We start from the raw sequence: 18304 nt of genomic DNA, 5'->3' as shown, positions 1-18304 counted from the left end.
GTAGTTTCACAAGAGCAACATTTATTAAAATCAATGATATTTTGTTCTCGCGAGCATTTGACATCAAATTTACACAATATACAGATGGTGCATTTTGTAGCAAATATACTTTCTATAGAGACAGCAGCAGCAGAATTGGCATGTACAAAAATACACATTTGATTTTCTCACACAACAAAACATACCAAAGTATCAGGATAAGATTTCATATATATATTTATATATTTCTGTATCATAAATATAGCAGAATTATACAAGTTAAACAGAATTCACTGTAATGGAGATAACATGTAAAATATTAATACAGGATAAAGTACATTTTGAGATCATTTAAAGTGGTACCGCTTAACATGACCTTATTGCAGTGTGTGTCCTTAGGGAAAGCTATGATGAGCTCATAACAACACTGGGTTTAAACTTGTGAAAACTGCTCCTATATTGTGCTATGAATATTTATTTGTAAGTATGAATTTACATACTTTCTGTTGATGAATGCACAGTGAAATAAGGTCATTTATTGTTAAGTGACACCCTAGAAATCATCGCAACGACTGCAGCACTGGAACAAAAATATTATACAATTATGGACAAACCATACAACAGTTAAAAGATACGTGTGGAGTATTAACACACACACACACACACACACACACACACACACACACTGTATCCTTGTCATTCTGGTGAGACTGAAAAGGTTTCTTTATAGAATAATGAAGTGCCATACAAGCAAGAATAAAAACACATTTCTCCTTCAATGGCACGCATTTTCTCACATTCCTGCTCAGGACACAGTTTCAATGAACACACCATTTGCAACAACATATTGACACACACACACACACACACACACACACACACACACACACACACACACACACACACACACACACACACACACACACACACACACACACACACACACACACCTCCTCTTCTTCCTCCTCCCTCCCTCCTCTGCCCAGGTCACAGAGATATAAACCAGAGCTGCAGGACAACACTGTGTGCTGTGTGTCTGGAAACTCGGCTCACATGAATAAATACCGGCCCTATTGATTCACTGATTCACACGGACAAGCGCTTCACTCACTGGGGGAAAGGGTTCCACTTTACAGAGACAATTTGTCATAAAAGATACAAATTTGAAGGTGTTTTCAAATGGGTACAGGGTTGGTAATTCTCTAAAACGTTGTGGATGACATGTAAAGTCATTTCATAGTATTTGCATGAAGTCACAGTTGTCATAATGCTCACGTTTATTGCATTTCCTTATAAAAAAAACTTTGATTTGCTTCTTTCTAAACAAGAAAAGTGCGAAGACTACAATAATATACAGTCAAGTTTAAAGTTCCATGAACATTTTGCCAAATTTTAAATCAATTTGATGTGTTTTTCTGTTAAAAACCAAGTCATGGCCATGATTTCCCACCAGTCTCAAGGGGTTTTCTGCTGGCTGGTAAAAAAATGTTTTCATTTGAAAAGCCTCAAGCGAATAAAACAAAACTTCTTTGTCCTTTCTCTTTCATTTCTGAGGAGGTCCTCTTCCTTCATTTCTTTTTAAAAAGCTTCATCACATTCCAAAACAAGGATACACTAAATACTTTTTAGAGGAACCAGATTTCTTTGGTACCCGAGCTGTAACTCTGACTTGTTTTGACAGCAGCTATAACGATTGTTTAGGGACCCAGATGTCCAATGAATCACATCTTGTCTGTATTGAATTCACAGAATCAAGCATTACTGCCTAATAATGAAGCATTGTAGGACCCCTAACTGCAGTGTTACAAAGCAACTTCATCAAATACATGAAAGAGGTATCAAAAATGAATTTAATGGATTATAACCAACGCCTTCAAAGTCTACTGTTGACAGGGAGTCAGAATACATTTGAGTAGTGAACAACCACAAGGAGGCGAACAAGGTTCATCGGTACCTTTTAAAATCTAAAACCTTGACTGTACCACGAACACCTTTTTGTATATGGATGACTACCACTGAAAGGGGTGTATATGGGGGAACATTATCACATCAACAATGAGTTGTTTAAGTGAATTAAACAGATAAAAAACAGTTTCTTATAAACAATCCGTCTGTACAGAGTTCCTTATTTACACGTATGACTCTTCTGCAAAAAAAAGCTGGTCAAAGTCTTCCGCCGGCGGGTCGCTGCAGCGCCTGCTCTGCCAGTCCCTCTTCCCCTGAACGATGGCCAGCGCCACCTCCTGACTCCTCCGCAGGCACGCGTCCGCATCCTCCTCACCCTGCTGCGAGGAAAAGTAGTCCCTTACAGCCCGGGTGGCGGAGGGAGACAGGCAGAAGCGTGGCTCAGCGTGGTTGGGCTCCACCTGTGACACTCTGAGGCTGCCATCTTTGGGCCGAGCCTTAGAGGAGCGAGGTCTGTCCAGAGTGAGGCTGCAGGGGGGAGAGGTCGCTGAGACTTTGGAGGGTTCAGATGCTCGGCGGGGGAGAGGGAGTGTCCTTTGCCCTCTGTGTCCATCGAGGGCTATAGAGTGAGACTTTTGCTTCTTGAGGATCAGGGTCGTGGCGTTCTGTCCGTAGAAAACACCCTGTGGCGGCTGCACGCACTCGTTTCTAGCAGTCCTGTGTGTGACCTCACTTCCTGTGAGTGGTTTGGTGCTGGTGGATCTGTGGGTCGGGTCTTGGAGCTGCCTCAGCTCTCGGACCGTCAGAGGTTTCTCCGTCCCCCTGTAGAAAGGAGAGCGACTGCGCTGCAGCTGCAGTAACGCCTGCTGGTACGACGGAGGGCTGCTGGATCTACGCCCGCAGTTTCGGTTCAGTTCGACCTCCTGAACGTCAGAGCAGCTGTTTCCATTTGTGTCTGTTTTCCCGTTCACTTCAGGCTCCTCTGAGTGTCCATTATCAGATTGCTTTAGTGACAGGCGGCGGTCCTTCTTTAGCCACGTGTTAGGGTGGAGGCCGTGATGGTGAGGGGGCGTTTGATTGGTCCTCGTGCCCTGTGTGGGCCAAAGAGGCGGGGCTTCCCTCTGAGGCGGGGAGTCTCTCGGTGACAGCGGAGGACGTCCAGGAAACAGAGGGGAGAGCGGTGGCGGCGGCTCGGCCAATGGATTTGCCCCATTGCTGGCGTAGTCCGTGGAGTACTGTGAGAAGGCGGAGTCTAACGAGCTGAGGGAGGAGCCTGTGGGTGAGGTCGCCGGTGACGACAGACTGGAGCAGCTGACGTCCAATCGCAGCGGAGGAGGAGGGGCATGTTTCATCTTCCTCCGCCCACCGTTCTGCACTTTGGCTCCTCCTCCCTTCTCACAACCTTCCTCTTCCTCCTCCTTCAGCTGTAGTCCACTCAGCCCCTGCTGCAGAAACACCTCTTCCTCCTCTTCCTCTCTCTCCATGGCAGCGTCGTAGCTCACCTTTCTCACCGTTAGATCTGCGTGCAGCATCAACGTGTCTGATGGAGGAGTGCTGGACAGGGCCAAGGCGGGCTCTGAGCTCCTCCTCAGTCTCCGGGGACCCTGCGACGCCCCGTTTGATTGGCGGGTTCGAGGCTGTCGGACCGCGGGACTGAACCTGCGCGGCCTGGCCAGCGGGGGCAGCTGCAGCAGGTGGTCCGTGTCGGGGTCAGGGTCGGGGTCGCAGTCGCTCAGCGTGATGACAGAGTCTCGACTGCGGCTGTCCGGCTTGTCTTTGTCTCGAAGAGGAAGCTGCTCCTGGAAGGGAGACTCGGGGTCGTCGTTCAGCTCGTTCTCCAGACTGTCGTAGGACGAGTCGTTCATCTGGAAGGACGACACATCTGGGAAGAGATGAGGAGGAGGAAGATGAAGAAACAAAGGGGAGAAGAGAGAAAGATTATTATTATGGAGAAGTCAAATTAAGTTCATGATCATTTCATCTAAAAATAAACAGAAAAACAATAATCTTGCAGACAAAATACAGTCTTACTTAAGTAGTCCTTACAGCTTTTCCAGACATGCCCTTTCATACAAGCATCCTGCAATTTAATCTATTTCCTCCTACTAGCAACTCAAATGAGCAATCCAAGTTCAGACAGACCAAACTACATTGAGTTACACAACAACCTACACAAAGAAAAATAACTGCATCTCCCATAATATGCTTCTCTTTCATGGTAGAAACTAAATACACAAAGCTTTAAAAAAAAGTGGGACGAACTAAAAACATTGCCCCGAGAAGAAGAACAGAGGACAGTGTCGTCCCGCAGTGAGTCTTTGACCTCCCGTGGTTATTTATAGCATCAGGAAGAGAGTTGGTGATATTTATGAATGAAGTGATTCAGCGCTGCGTTAATCAGCACCTCAGCAATCACTGAAATGAGTGGAGGTCAAACTATTGACCCCAATCAGCAGGCCTGAAAGAGCCTCACACTCACTGAGAGCTAGTCAGTGTACAAGCACCTCTCTACAATATTCTGAGGTGCAACACACAGAAGAGTTGATGGGTAAAAAGCACTTTCAGTTAAGGAGCTGATTAGTTTGATTAGGACCTGAACCCCATTAGCACCTATGATCAATCCTTGTTACCGTCTTAGTCTTGCTTAATTTATGCTTCTCATTTTAGGCTTAGACACATAATATCAACATGGAAGATATTACAGGTGCACATATTTGCTTCACAGACCTGTTTGTGCACAAATAAATAATTGTTCCTCTAGTTGCAACTTGGTGTTCATAATGTAATATTGGATATTTCGATCTTGTGCCCACGCTATTTTTGAATATTCTTTTAATCATGATTGATGATCAAGTGGTTAATCAAGCAAATATCGTAAAATGTTCACATTTTTAGACGTTTCTTTGTTGCTGTTTTGTTCGTAATCCATCATCTCCACATGTGTGCAACAGTGCCAGTAAAGGGATGACAGAGCGGAGCTGGGAATTTCTGTAGAAAGCCCCTTCGACAGACTTGGCCCCCATCTCTAAAACACATTTACCAGACTCTTTTCATCTCTCATTCATTCCCTATTCATCTCCTTTCACACCCCTCTGTCTCTCCGTCTCACCTGAGCCGTGGTCACTGCTGCTGCTCTTCTGGCTGAAGCTCCTGAACAGCGAGGTCACGTCTTCTCCCAGCACCATGGTGCAGTTCTCTATGAGGAGGCGGACCAGCTCACACACCTGCAGAGAGAAACAGCGCCTGGTTAGAGACTAAACACTTTGGACCTTTCTTTGCTTTTCCCTGCAGCTGCTGACCGTTCATTTTCATTGTTAAACAGTTGGTTGAAAGTGTAATTAGGTTATTGTTTATGCAGAGCTTCATTTGCTCTTGCAGTTTCTCAGGGATCCAGCTAAAAATCTGCAGGAATTCAGCAAAAATGAACACACACACACACTCATAATCCCCCCCTCCCTGGTGTGCATTTTGATATTGATCAAATGTAGATCTGATGCAAAACGTAAAAAAACATGTGTAGTTGCTTTTTCTGTAGGCTCGAATCATGACTTAGATAGCTGTGTGATTTCAGCCCCAAACTAATTCGAAAGTTGTGATATTTTGTGCGTTTATGTCCCATATTATCATGCTGAGAAATGTTCCTCTTTGTTTGTTTCCACAGATTTCTGACCTTCAAACTACACAAGTATTTGCATTCCTCAGCACCAAGAAAACATCAAAATCCTGCTTCCCGCTCCTGGACAATGTCCTGATGATAATACATGTATTAGCTTTGATTATCACTTGTTCAAATGTTTATTGAATGACCAAGAGACACATCCAATGTTTATAACAGTAGCTTTTCTAAAACGTATCTTATAAGATGATGAATGTTACTTTAAAAATCCTATTTAAGATCAAGTACACGCAATCCCCGCAAAAATGCCATTAAGGGATCAAGACACTTTTTAAATGGCTTTTTTTAAAGAGTTAGTTTAAGTAAAACATGCCGACAATGTCTGTGCTTTCAGGAAATGATCCACAGTTGGAACCTGTCCTCAATCAAATCACTTTACTTGGCGGAAAGCACCATCTTTTAAACTAAACAGACCAAAAACTGACTAAACACATGACGCGCTACGACACAAATAGTCGCCGGGCCACTCAGAGTCATATCCTCCTTGACTTGTGGAAAGTTCCCACTCAAATCTGTCGGTTGAGTTTAATAAATGACTTGTTTTTCCCGCCATCGCTGCATTACTGCGATACTTTGGAAAACACACAGGAGACAAAACACACTTTTCAGGGCCTAACTGTTTGTTTGTTTGCTGGGCCAGATGTCTGTGGTACAGCTGTACAGTGAGGCGTCCATATGTGTTGTATGACTCAGTGTTCAGAAGAAAAAAGTCTGTGAAAAACAGGTTGTTTCTGCTTATTTTCAAGTTAAAAAAGGTCTTAATTTCTAAAAGACAGCAAAGTGGCTCAAATAATAAAGCTTTTACGATTAAAATCAATTCGTATCACTATCTTTTTAAGAATTACGTGCAATTTTCTTTATTCTAGCTACAAGCAAGATTTATATTAAAAACAGGTTGAAGTCAGTTCAGTGCACTGTGGTTTTAGGTCACATTTGAAGACAGGAATACTTCCCAGGCCTAATAATGGACCAGATTGGGGATTAAAATATGAAAGAAACATTTGATTTGACAGATGATGGGAGATGAGAGCTATTACATAACTTAATGAGTCCTACATTTAGTATTCAGGGGAAGTTAATCTGTCATGGCTGTGTAACCAGAGAACAAATGCAACATTAACCTCCAGGTTTTATCCCTACGATTGTTCTTTAAATACCACTTGTGCTACTGACTGCTGTACGAAAGCCTGAGGACACATTTATTACTTGGATTAGGGTAATTCTCAGCTCTTCTGTCCATATCCTGCAGGGATAGTTTCACTTACATAAGAAGCAAATGCATGCACACATGTCTCATCTGTCTGTAACATTCACCACTGCCTCCAACACTTTTAAAGAGGCCTTATTATGCTCGTTCTGAGGCTCATATTTGTATTTTGTGACTTGTGAACTTTGGGATTTTACCCTTTGCAGACCATTTACATGCACACACATCTACTGTATATAACACACTACAGGAAAACGCATAATAGTGCCTCTCTAAAGTATGCAGGTAAATTAACTAAATCTGCTGTGACACGGGTATCTGCACATCTTTCTATACATCATTTTCACTATCCGACTTCAGATACCAATAAGAAACAGGAATTTCAGTGATTCGCTTCAGGTGAGGTTGAATGTAACCAATTATCTTTGGGTGTGAAAAACCTGTTTGTGATTACAGGTGATATATTGTTACCCATTGATCATGTTGCCACTGTGACATCTGTCATCAGCGCACAATGACATTCCTCTGTCTGGTACGCTGAAGAACAGCACATCACCCGACAGGCATTTTAAAGTAAGTGTGTGTTAATCAATCCATAATTACAGGGGATATATAGTGTGTATGTTGGTATGTCCGACTTAAAGAGGCACACTGCTCCTGAGACACACCCAGGCGAAAAGGAAATCACAGTTCTCTCATGAAAGGCCTCGTTCTGCTTTTTTAAGATACTGTCGTTTTTAACACCAATAGGTCTTAAAATAGGGTCTAGCATATAAATTAAGTTCATAACAAATATGCTTTCTTATATGCTTTCCATGCTGAATGTTGACAACAACAAATTATATAGTTATATGTATACATCCTTGGGTCTAATCAAAACAAAACATATAAAACAACACACATAACTTGCATACAAGTTTAAAAGAAAAATGTCAAGACAAAAGTTGCATTACATCGTAGTTGTTCAGATGAATTATGAGTCTTAAAACCTGGCGTATGGTGTTACGACAATTATCTTTGTAATGTGTCTATTGTTTTGACCACTGTCAATCTTTAACCCCCATCAGATTTTTCAGGTTTTTCTTTCAAAGTCTCTCTCTTGATTTCATATTTTCTTATCGACAGTAACGCTCTCTTTCAATAAGGCTCTCCGTCCTCCTTCATCACTCAGTTAGCATTCCTCCCCGTCACTCTGAGAGGAGCTGCTACGTGACACACAGTTACAAAGAGCCTGCAGGCGTCCTTTCACTCATCCATCAACAGCACATTCAGAACAGCTTCTTCTTCTTTTACCCAATGGGATGTTATCTTTAAACTCTCTATCAACTTTGAAATGTCTCTGCCAATTCATAGAACATTTGTGTATATCGTATGAAAGGAGGTTTGGAGTGTGACAGATGTGTGACAGATGTATGTGTGAGTGGTGAATGTCTGAGTATTTCCAAGGTCTTCAGTCAACATCTAACAGACAGAAAACAAATATATGTTTCTTCTACTGTATTATAGAAGAGTCACTTTGATGCGCCGATGAAGATGGCCGCATCGTCTTTGTGCTCCTCTCCAACTTTGCCCATTTTCGTATTTTGTACATATTTCTTTTACTTTTGATTATGTTGCATTGTTGGAGAAGCCTGTGACATAAGATTTTCAACTGCATAATTACTCTGTAGCTATGTCAGATTGACAATAAAGAACCTTGAACCTTGATGAAAAAACAAAGTCAGAGAAAACAAACAGGCTCCAGAGAAAAACAAACCTTCTTTTGAATGATTTGTCTCTCTGTCTCCATCTAAAGTATTACTCAAGCTAAAGCTGTATTTAACTCCTAAACAGCTAAGCCAAAAACATTTAAATCATAAGCTGCTGAAAAGAAGGAGGGAAACGGAGACTAAACTGAATTGGCTTAAACCGAGCGTTCACGTGTCTTCATAGAAAGTTGGAAACCGGCCATCAAACAGCCAGGAGCCTCGCTGGTTTACGTTGGCCGACAGTATGACCGCAAGGAGGGAAATGTTGAATTTTTTTTTTTTTAGAACGCTGCCCCAACGCTCAGGCAGCACACACAAACATGCCGTGTGGGAGGGAAAGTGTTATCAGGGGAGTATGTATGAAATAGATATTTAGGTATTTGTGGGAAGTGCTGGTATTTGTACTGAAATGTGTGTGTGACCGTTTTCAGTAACACACAAAACACACACGTAGCCCCGGGATTCTGTAGGAAATTCTTTGAATGTTTTCTCAATGAACCACAACCACCTCAGAGTACACACATTCACATTTATAAGATAAGCAAACCAGCCACCCACAGAGATAGTGTGCAACTCCAATACTGTAACTTTCCAGAAAGACCACATATTTCAAAACGATTATGATGCTTTGTATGTCTTAGTGACAACATAATGGGCAGGGGGGCTTCCACTGTTGGCTTTGGCTGCAGCCACTGGTGAGGAATTAAGTCATTTTGAGTTAGCCCTGCTTGCCAAGATATGATGGAGAATGAATGATGGAGGAAAGGTTGCTTCACTTTTGAGTTAACTTTAGTTCACAAAAATACAAAATAAGACTATTTTAACTCCAGTTAAACACATTTCCTGGTAGCCTGGTCACAAACGCTAAGTTATGTTTTAAAGAAGCCATATTATTCTCATTTTTGCGCCACTACTGAAACATGTCTCCATGCTTTAATGTTCAAAAAGTGCTTTATTGTTCTCATACTGCCTGTGCTGCAGCCTCTCTTTTCCCCCAAATGGGATACATCTTGATCATTTGTCATTTTTGTTGAGACCAGCAGTCAGATTGCTTGCCTTTGGACAGATGAAGGCTAGCTGTTCACCCAAAAATATCCAACTGAAGAACTTCTTGAATACACTGAGGTGCTACATGTGTGTGTGTGGGTAACTGTGTGTGTGCGTGTATTTGTGTGTTAGAGAGGCTTGCTGAGACCGTGTGTAAACTGAGGAATTTAACATTTCAATGGAATAATAGAAGCAAGCTGCCTCAGCATGAGTGTGTACTTAGCGTGGTGTGTGTGTGTGTGTGTGTGTGTGTGTGTGTGTGTGTGTGTGTGTGTGTGTGTGTGTGTGTGTGTGTGTGTGTGTGTGTGTGTGTGTGTGTGTGTGTGTGTGTGTGAAATCTCAATATCTTGCCTGCCTGTCAAACTCTCGTCTGTCTGGTCACACACACACACACACACACACACACACACAAACACACACACACACACACACACACATTTCCCTGACACAGGTATACTGCGCTGACCTCCACGCAGGAGCTGACCCACTAACACACAGCTGTAACACACACACACACACATTCAACACATCACACACATACACACACGCTCAGTCACGTTCACATGTCATCGCTGACGATCACTCCTGAGCTAGAATCACACATTCTTTGACTCCGCTGAGCTTAAAATCACTGGGATTAGAGCAAGACTTGACAGGAAAAAGGAAAAGCTTAACAGTTTAATGCTGAGTTACTCCCAAGCACACAGGAAAATGTGTGTAACTAGTTTACCACTTAGAGGATTACGTCGCCATTAAAGGGTTAGTTCTTCCAATTTACGAGAAAACATGCTTTCTGCGTACCTCTGGTGGTAACCATGCAGATAGCTTTCAATTCAAATTGTATTTATATAGCCTAATATCACATATTACACATTTCTCAGGGTGCTTTGCAGTTTGTACAGCATGCAATACTGTCTGTCCTTAGCAGAGGGGGTAGAAGTACTCAGATCTTGTACTTAAATACGTAGAAGTACCAGAGTGTAGGAATACTTTGTTACAAGTAAAAGATCCTGCATTCATAATGTTACTCAAGTAAAAGTATTACCATGAAAATATACTGAAAGTACCAAAAGTAAAAGTACTCGTTCTGCAGATTGTGTGTGTGTGTGTGTGTGTGTGTGTGTGTGTGTGTGTGTGTGTGTGTGTGTGTGTGTGTGTGTGTGTGTGTGTGTGTGTGTGTGTGTGTGTGTGTGTGTGTGTGTGTGTGTGTGTGTGTGTGTGTGTTCCTCCTCACCTTTTTGGTGCCCTCCCCCTCCATCTCGGGGGTGCTCGGCGCTGGAGCCCCAAGCATGCTGGGAGCGATGCAGACGGACAGGTTGAAGGCGTTCATCTGGTTGTCGTGGGCGTTGCCTTGGATACAGTGCAGCACGGCGATCACATGACGCAGCAGCAGCAGGTTGTCGCTGGGCAGGAGCTGCAGCAACCTTAAGGGGAAAGGAAGTAAGGACAGAAAGTAAGGAGAGAAGGTTAAGATGGTACGAGATGTAATACATGGGAATGTAATGACTAGAGCGATCCTTAAACACTTCTTGTTCTCACTGTGTGTGTGTGTGTGTGTGTGCGTGCGTGCGTGCGTGCGTGCGTGCGTGCGTGCGTGCGTGCGTGCGTGCGTGCGTGCGTGCGTGTGTGTGTGTGTGTGCGTTGGCTGGTCTCCACAGGAATTTCTACACAAACATTTTCAAAGTTGCTTTAATGTTACTTGTTTTTTGTTTTCCTAAGCAAAAGGAATGCAGCTTGTTACATCTGGAACTGACTTGTCCTCTTTCCCTGTCTTTCTTTTCCCCTCTAGAAAAAGCAGTGTGTAATTGAAAGGAAAAGCCACATTTATTAATTTAACCTGTCACAAATAACGCACGTCTGTATGACTTGTTGTGTCCGTTTGTGCTCGACATAAAACACACAGTATTATTTTGTGTATTAAACTTTGAATAAGCATCAGAGTGCATCCAGAAGAGATCTTACCTTTGGACAGCTTGCGTCCTCTCCTCTCCCGCCTCCCCCTCCATCACATCCATCCACTGCTCGTACAGATCCACACACAGCAGGCTGCCCGGGATGTTTCTCAGGAAGTCCTGGATGCAAACATAAAAAGAGATTTCGAGATCAATTATCAAGAACTGAGGTAATCATTTAGTCTCTAAAATGCATTGCCTGCCTTGCCATTGCACAGCTTGCATCTTTCCATGTGAACATTATATATAAAAGACCTGCATACTGCTGGTTTATTTCCTCCTTAATGCATGCCACAATCAGAGCAACTCTCCTTGAGTACATGAACACAAGTTCAGATGTGCCTAAAGAAATGTTAAATCTATGTTTTAAGTGCCACAGAAATTAGGCCACCTGGTCCATAAGCACCTCGAGGAATTCACAGAAATAGCCATCAAGGTTATAAGGTCAAAAAGGGAAGAAAGCAAGCTGTCAAAAGCATAGAAAATGGAAACTAGGGCAAAAATATAGTTCATCCTGAGGGTATAACCCAAAAAAGGTTCATATATATTCTAATATTTTCATTTCAGGAACTCTGTTTAACATAATCCTATTGTTGATATATTTATTTTCAATTACATTTGTATTGTTATTATCTCATAATTACCTGTCCTATCCTATATTTCACTCTCATACAGTAGCTGTAGCTGCTTTGACACCTGACTTTCCCTGCAGGGATTAATAAAGTGTTATCTTACCTTGTCTAAATACCGTTATTCATTGAGAACATGTATCCAGTTTCCTGGGGCTTTACTTGAGAAATAACTTCAACAATTTAGTTTTTGGCATCAGGACATGTCCTTTCAATGCACTAATTGTTTAACAAAGGACAATCCGTGTCCAGGTGAAGTCCAGCAGGGCAGTGAGATGAATCAGCGCTGTGTTAAAGCCCATGCTGTGTGTGTGTGTGTGTGTGTGTGTGTGTGTGTGTGTGTGTGTGTGTGTGTGTGTGTGTGTGTGTGTGTGTGTGTGTGTGTGTGTGTGTGTGTGTGTGTGTGTGTGTGTGTGTGTGTGTGTGTGTGTGTGTGTGGATGCTGAACAATGTGGCACCTTGTGTATTTGCCTGGCAGCTCTGCAGAGACAGATTATCCTGTCTGGACTTCTGTGACTTTGGACGCACATCAGTCGCTCCTCCTGCTCTCTGTTGTCTGCTTTCAAACCAGTGTGACGTGGCTGTGTGTGTGTGTGTGTGTGTGTGTGTGTGTGTGTGTGTGTGTGTGTGTGTGTGTGTGTGTGTGTGTGTGTGTGTGTGTGTGTGTGTGCGTGCGTGCGTGCGTGCGTGCGTGCGTGCGTGCGTGCGTGCGTGCGTGCGTGCGTGCGTGCGTGTGCGTTACCTTGAGGACAGCAGCGATGACGAACACAGACTGGTGTGTGATCTCGGGGTCTTCGCTCCCACTGTCCACTCGGTCCCTCAGCTCCCGGCAGGCTTTGGCCCCGGCGGACCTCCTGAAGATGCCCCGTGTGTACGGCCCCTCGAGGAACAGGAACACCAACATGTCCTGCAGGGATCACATCATCCTTTTAGTAATGTTCTGAATATTTTCGAACAAGACAGAGAAATTCTCTCAAAGCACAAATGCTCTTTGCTCCTAATACCATGTAATGCTTAAGGGATTATTTGCTCAGAAAGTCCAGCAATGTTTTAAACCAAAGGAAATTAAAGGATTTACGGACTAAGGGAATTTAGCTTTTCAGACCCAGCTGTTTGTTTTTACATTTTTTATTTCCTAGAATCTGATAATTTTTTTGCAAATAAAATGAATCTTTCATTTCTGCCACATCAAATGGGTTTTATTAGAGCATTATTAGAGAATAGGAGCTCAGTGAATACCACAGTAACAGGGTTAGTCAATGATTATTCTTGTGGATTTGGATAGTTGTGTCCCCTAAATGTATTCATTTCTGTCATTTGGATATCTCAAGAAAAAGACTGGAAACATGAGCGTGCAATTTTTTGTATTTACTCGCAAGAATCAGAGGATTATGTAAAATATTGTGGAACAAGGATCCAATTACCAAGTCAGAAACTAACTAGCAATGTAGACTCAGTGAGGTCCTTTCTAAAAGGTTTCACCACATGATCAGAGGGGAAACATTTTTTGTTAAGTGTAGAAATGTTGCTTATTCAACAGATTGGGATTTCACTTCTCATGCAACCCAAGTTTGTCAATTCTTTCTTTAATTTAAGGGGTCATTACCAACAAAACAGTAATCTAACAATTACATAAAGTAATGAAAGCAAACCCTCTACTTGTCCATATGTCTAGATAGAGGTGGGAAATAACTAAGTGCATTTACTCAAGTACACTACATTTATTTTGTACCTAGCAGATTTGTATTAATAATGTGAAATATAATCAAGTGTTAAATCAGACTTTAGTTCCACGTGGAGTAAATTCACAAGCTACCCTGCAGTATACAAAGTCATTCAAACTAGCTGCACCTTTACCAGCTTTGAGAACACTTTCATGATCAATCATTATAAACATATCATATATATTATTCTGAAATGGACCAATCTGCACAATCACTACTTTTACTGTCGCTACTTTAACTATATTTTGATGCTAATACTTTTCTACTTTTACTTGAGTAACATTTTGAATGCAGGACTTTTCCTGAAACAGAGTATTCCTACACTCTGGTACTTCTACTTTTACTTAAGTACAATAACCGAGTACTTCTTCCACCTCTGCTAAGGACAGACAGTATGATATGCTGTACACACTGCAAAGCACACTGAGAAAATGTATAATGTGCGATATTGAATTTTAAGCTATCTTGGGAGAACTAACCCTTTAATGGCGACGTAATCCTCTAAGTGGTAAAATAGTTACACACATTTTCCTGAGTGCTTGGGAGTAAGTCAGCAAGAAACTGTTAAGCTTTTCCTCTTTCCTGTCAACTTTTACTTGTAACACAGTATTCCTACTCTCTGGTACTTCTACTTTCACTCAAGTACAAGATCTGAGTACATCTCCCTTTCCCTAAATACACTCTGACCCCTCCAGACGGGACCCTGACCTCTCCCTCTGGCCTCACGTGACCCTGACTCGACTCACCATGACAGGCTTGGGCAGGCCGTGGTCTGGAGAGCAGACGGAGCTCAGGGGGCGCCCGAACAGACGACCCTGAGTTGGGGAGAGGGAGGTGGGGGAGAGGGGGAGGCCGTCCAGCTGCGTGTTGGAGCCTCTCCAGAAAGGCCAGTTGATCAGAGACCTCTTCCTCTTAAAGGACTTCTGCTGACCAGGCTCTGTGGGGGGGAGAAGAGGAAGAGGTGGTTTCAGACACCATAAGATTGCTGCTGCTTGAGTAATGCATGTGGAAGTCACCACGTCCGCTAATGCTCGGTGGTTACCAAACTGCAAATGTAAAGGTTTCGTTTTAGAGATCTGGGGTTACGTATTCGAACAGAGGAGGTTAGGTTAGAGTAGAGTAGAGTAGGTGGTGAATTGTTTCGCAGTAAGACTAGGTGTCCCATATTTTAGACTTTTTCAGCATGCTCATGAATACTTGGTCTGTCCACTAAACTTTGACCACATTTTCACACACTTAAAACATGTAGGTGGGATAGAGAAAGACACCAATAAGACGGGGACAGAAAGACAGAGGAAGAAAGAACCATTGACTCAGAATTTGGGATAAACATATGTAGCCATGCCCCTACCTAAGAGCACCATTTCATTTAAGGTGTGTGTGTGTGTGTGTGTGTGTGTGTGTGTGTGTGCGTGTGTGTGTGTGCGTGCGTGCGTGCGTGCGTGCGTGCGTGCGTGCGTGCGTGCGTGCGTGCGTGCATGCGTGTGTGTGTGTGTGTGTGTTACACATTCATGCATGTATGGGGCTCTGTGTGTCTCTGCAGACTTGTGACTGTGTGTCACTTGTTAAACATTTGCTTAGCGGTGCTCCTAAGTCACACTGTCTACCTGTGTCTGTTTGCAGGTCTGTCTTCAAAGCGGGCATTTAAGGTGCATGTTAAGGAGAATGTGAAACAAACATCTACTTTCTACACGCAAACCTGTGCCAGCTTTATGGAACAGACTCTTTAAAGACACTAAACATCTGCAGACTTCAGTGTCTGAAATGTGATGATTTACTGCTTTTCTCACAAAGAAAGGATGGGGAAATGTCACCTTGTGCTAAATGTAAGTTTTATTGGCTAATTTTAACAATGTGATTCCTTCTGATATTACTGGAAATCTGCTGTAAGCTAGCTAGCTGACCTGTTATCAAATATACTGACACAACACTCACAATTATGCAACAGACTAACCAACTGTGTGCTGTTTGCATCACTTTACTTTTTAGTGGATTTTAAACATTTCATGTTTTCTTAATGCACATTTTGCACAATTTGCATGTGTTTTGGCAATTTTTAGTTTTTACATTTGCTTCGTTTGTGAAGCTGCAGCGTGTTTCTCATAATGGAAGTGTTTTATAACGCGTTTGCACCTGTCGGCCGCCGTAGAAAGTGATCGAATACACACATTGACAGTACTAATCTTGAATTATACTCTGAATTGAAACTACTCTAAAACACATGTCTGAACTACTGGTGAGGTCTGTAAGTTTGCACAGGCTGTAATAAATGTTAAAGAGCCGATGCAGTTAAATGTTATTGTAACAACTTCAACACCAGAAGTCTTGACATAATTACATTAAGACTTGTATCCAAGGGTGGGACTCTGACAAGGATTCCTGCCGTGGGTGGAGGACCCAAAAGAGCGATCTAAATATGTGGCATTCTTCACAAAGAACTCATTATTTAACGATCTGTCGTGGCGCCGTGCCCAAATACACTCTGGAACAAAGCTCAACAGTAACAGAATAACTGGGCTGCTCACAGCGGGCATCGCCATCATGGAAAAATAACATGACCTGGCTGTAAAAAACAGGTGTTACATCATTACAGCTTTCTAATCAGGGAATAGTTTTTGGAAGGAGGAACGAGGAAGTGGACTGCTTGTTGACATGGTGGCAATTCCATTATCCTAGAATCTCTTGATGTCTTTTTTTTATGGTTTTCGAAAGAATTGATTAACATTGTCACAAGGATGGAGATACCATATCGGAATATTTGATGGACCTCTTTATTTTTTATAACTTCCTCCCCAAAAATAAACAAACTTTCTCAGTTTTTCCACATTAACCTCCCATAGTGAATCACATTAACCTCCCATAATGAATCACATTAACCTCCCATAGTGAATCACATTAACCTCCCATAATGAATCACATTAACCTCCCATAATCAGCACATGACATGAAGACTTTTGGCTGCTGGAAATCTGACATTGTAGCAAATACAGTGAGAACATCTTGGACTTCTTCCTGCAGAATCTTACATTACATTTCTTGCAATAAGTTTGTGAGTTGGACTGGATATAGAAATAAAATACTGTTTTGGAACCAGCTGAAATGTGTCCATAGCACACATTCATGACTGTTATGTACCATATTGTGTTTTATGCAGAGTTTATGCACGGAGGCTTTTGTCAAACTGCATTTGAGAACTATTGTTAACTGAAAAAGGGGTTACTACTTAATTGTTCTATTGGCTGGCGCTCCAAGTCATTGCACTTGATAGTCTAAGGGGCGGGACATCTCCAAGCATGTTGACCAATCACAACAGAGCCGGCCAGCTAACCAATCAGAGCAGACTGGGCTCTGGTTTCAGACAGACGGTGAAAAGATACAGGCAGTATGAGAAAAATAAAGAGCTTTTTGAACATCAAAGCATGGAGACATGTCACAGTAGAGACACTAAATACAAATATGAACCCAAAAAGGAGCATAATATGCCTTCTTTAAAGACAAATGGGTCAATCTAAGGGACATACTGTTTGCTCTGCCTCCAGTCAATTATGGGATTTTGGACATTTGGTCACAGCCGCGTAGATAACTCAATTCAATCTCTGGCACACATGCAGTATGTTGAAACTGACCAATCTTGGAGCAAATTGGAAAACAACATCTCCAAAGATTTATTTTACATTATTTTTGCAACATTCAAGGGATCATTTACTGCGGGTGATTTGAGAATAAATGGTCCTGCCATGGCTCCATCCCAACAAACACACACGTTGGTTGGCTCTCGGGATGGGTGTGAGCGATCAGGGCCTCTATGGTGGCAGGCTGGTATGGAGCGGTTGCGTAAGATGCTGTTATGCTTGAAGCAAAGGAATCTGAGGCGAAGCTTGTGGTTGGCAAACTGCAGCCTCCAGGAACTGCAACACACTCAACTTGTTTTCCTCTAAAGCTCACCCCCTTTCTTTCCACCCAGGTCCCCCGTTACTCATCCTAGTTCCTGTCCTCTTGTTTTTCTTTCACATTTTTCTGTCCCTCTCGCCTTTGACGTCCCCTTTTCCATGTGTCCCTCTGTGAATTCTTCCCTCTTTATCTGTTACATTCTGCTGTTTCTTTTTCCTTCACCTCCGCTGGCCTTCAGACTTACTCAATAGCTGTGTCATCTCTTTTCACTTTCCAGCTTCCTATTCTCACCCTCATCCATCTCTTCAAGGTTCAAGGTTCAAGGTTCTTTATTGTCAATCTGACATAGCTACAGAGTCATTATGTAGTTGAAAATCTTATGTCACAGGCTTCTCCAACAATGCAACATAATAACATAATAACAATAAGAGCAAGAGCAATACAAAAAGAAAAATAGTTATAAAATAAAATAAAGTGATGATGTGGAATAGTGCAGTACGAGTCTATATACAAGTTATTGGAATGATATATATATATTAGGTATTA

At 42.4% G+C, this 18304-nt stretch overlaps 1 protein-coding gene across 1 annotated transcript in view; it reads right to left on the bottom strand.

Moving 5' to 3' along the window:
• Positions 1-18304, bottom strand: part of arhgap20 (Rho GTPase activating protein 20) — a 36980-nt gene continuing 18676 nt past the window's right edge. Inside the window, exons 10-15 of the mRNA XM_034146497.1 lie at positions 14614-14804; positions 12886-13050; positions 11525-11634; positions 10797-10986; positions 4994-5108; positions 1-3766 (exon numbers count right to left, since the gene is read on the bottom strand). Of these exons, the coding sequence (XP_034002388.1) occupies positions 2109-3766; positions 4994-5108; positions 10797-10986; positions 11525-11634; positions 12886-13050; positions 14614-14804 (2429 nt within the window). The 3' untranslated portion in view covers positions 1-2108. The remainder of the gene's footprint in view (positions 3767-4993; positions 5109-10796; positions 10987-11524; positions 11635-12885; positions 13051-14613; positions 14805-18304) is intronic.

This window comes from Trematomus bernacchii, unplaced genomic scaffold (genome assembly GCF_902827165.1).
Source record: "Trematomus bernacchii unplaced genomic scaffold, fTreBer1.1, whole genome shotgun sequence".
Classification (NCBI taxonomy): domain Eukaryota; kingdom Metazoa; phylum Chordata; class Actinopteri; order Perciformes; family Nototheniidae; genus Trematomus; species Trematomus bernacchii.
This window is presented reverse-complemented; position numbering and strand designations above follow the sequence as displayed.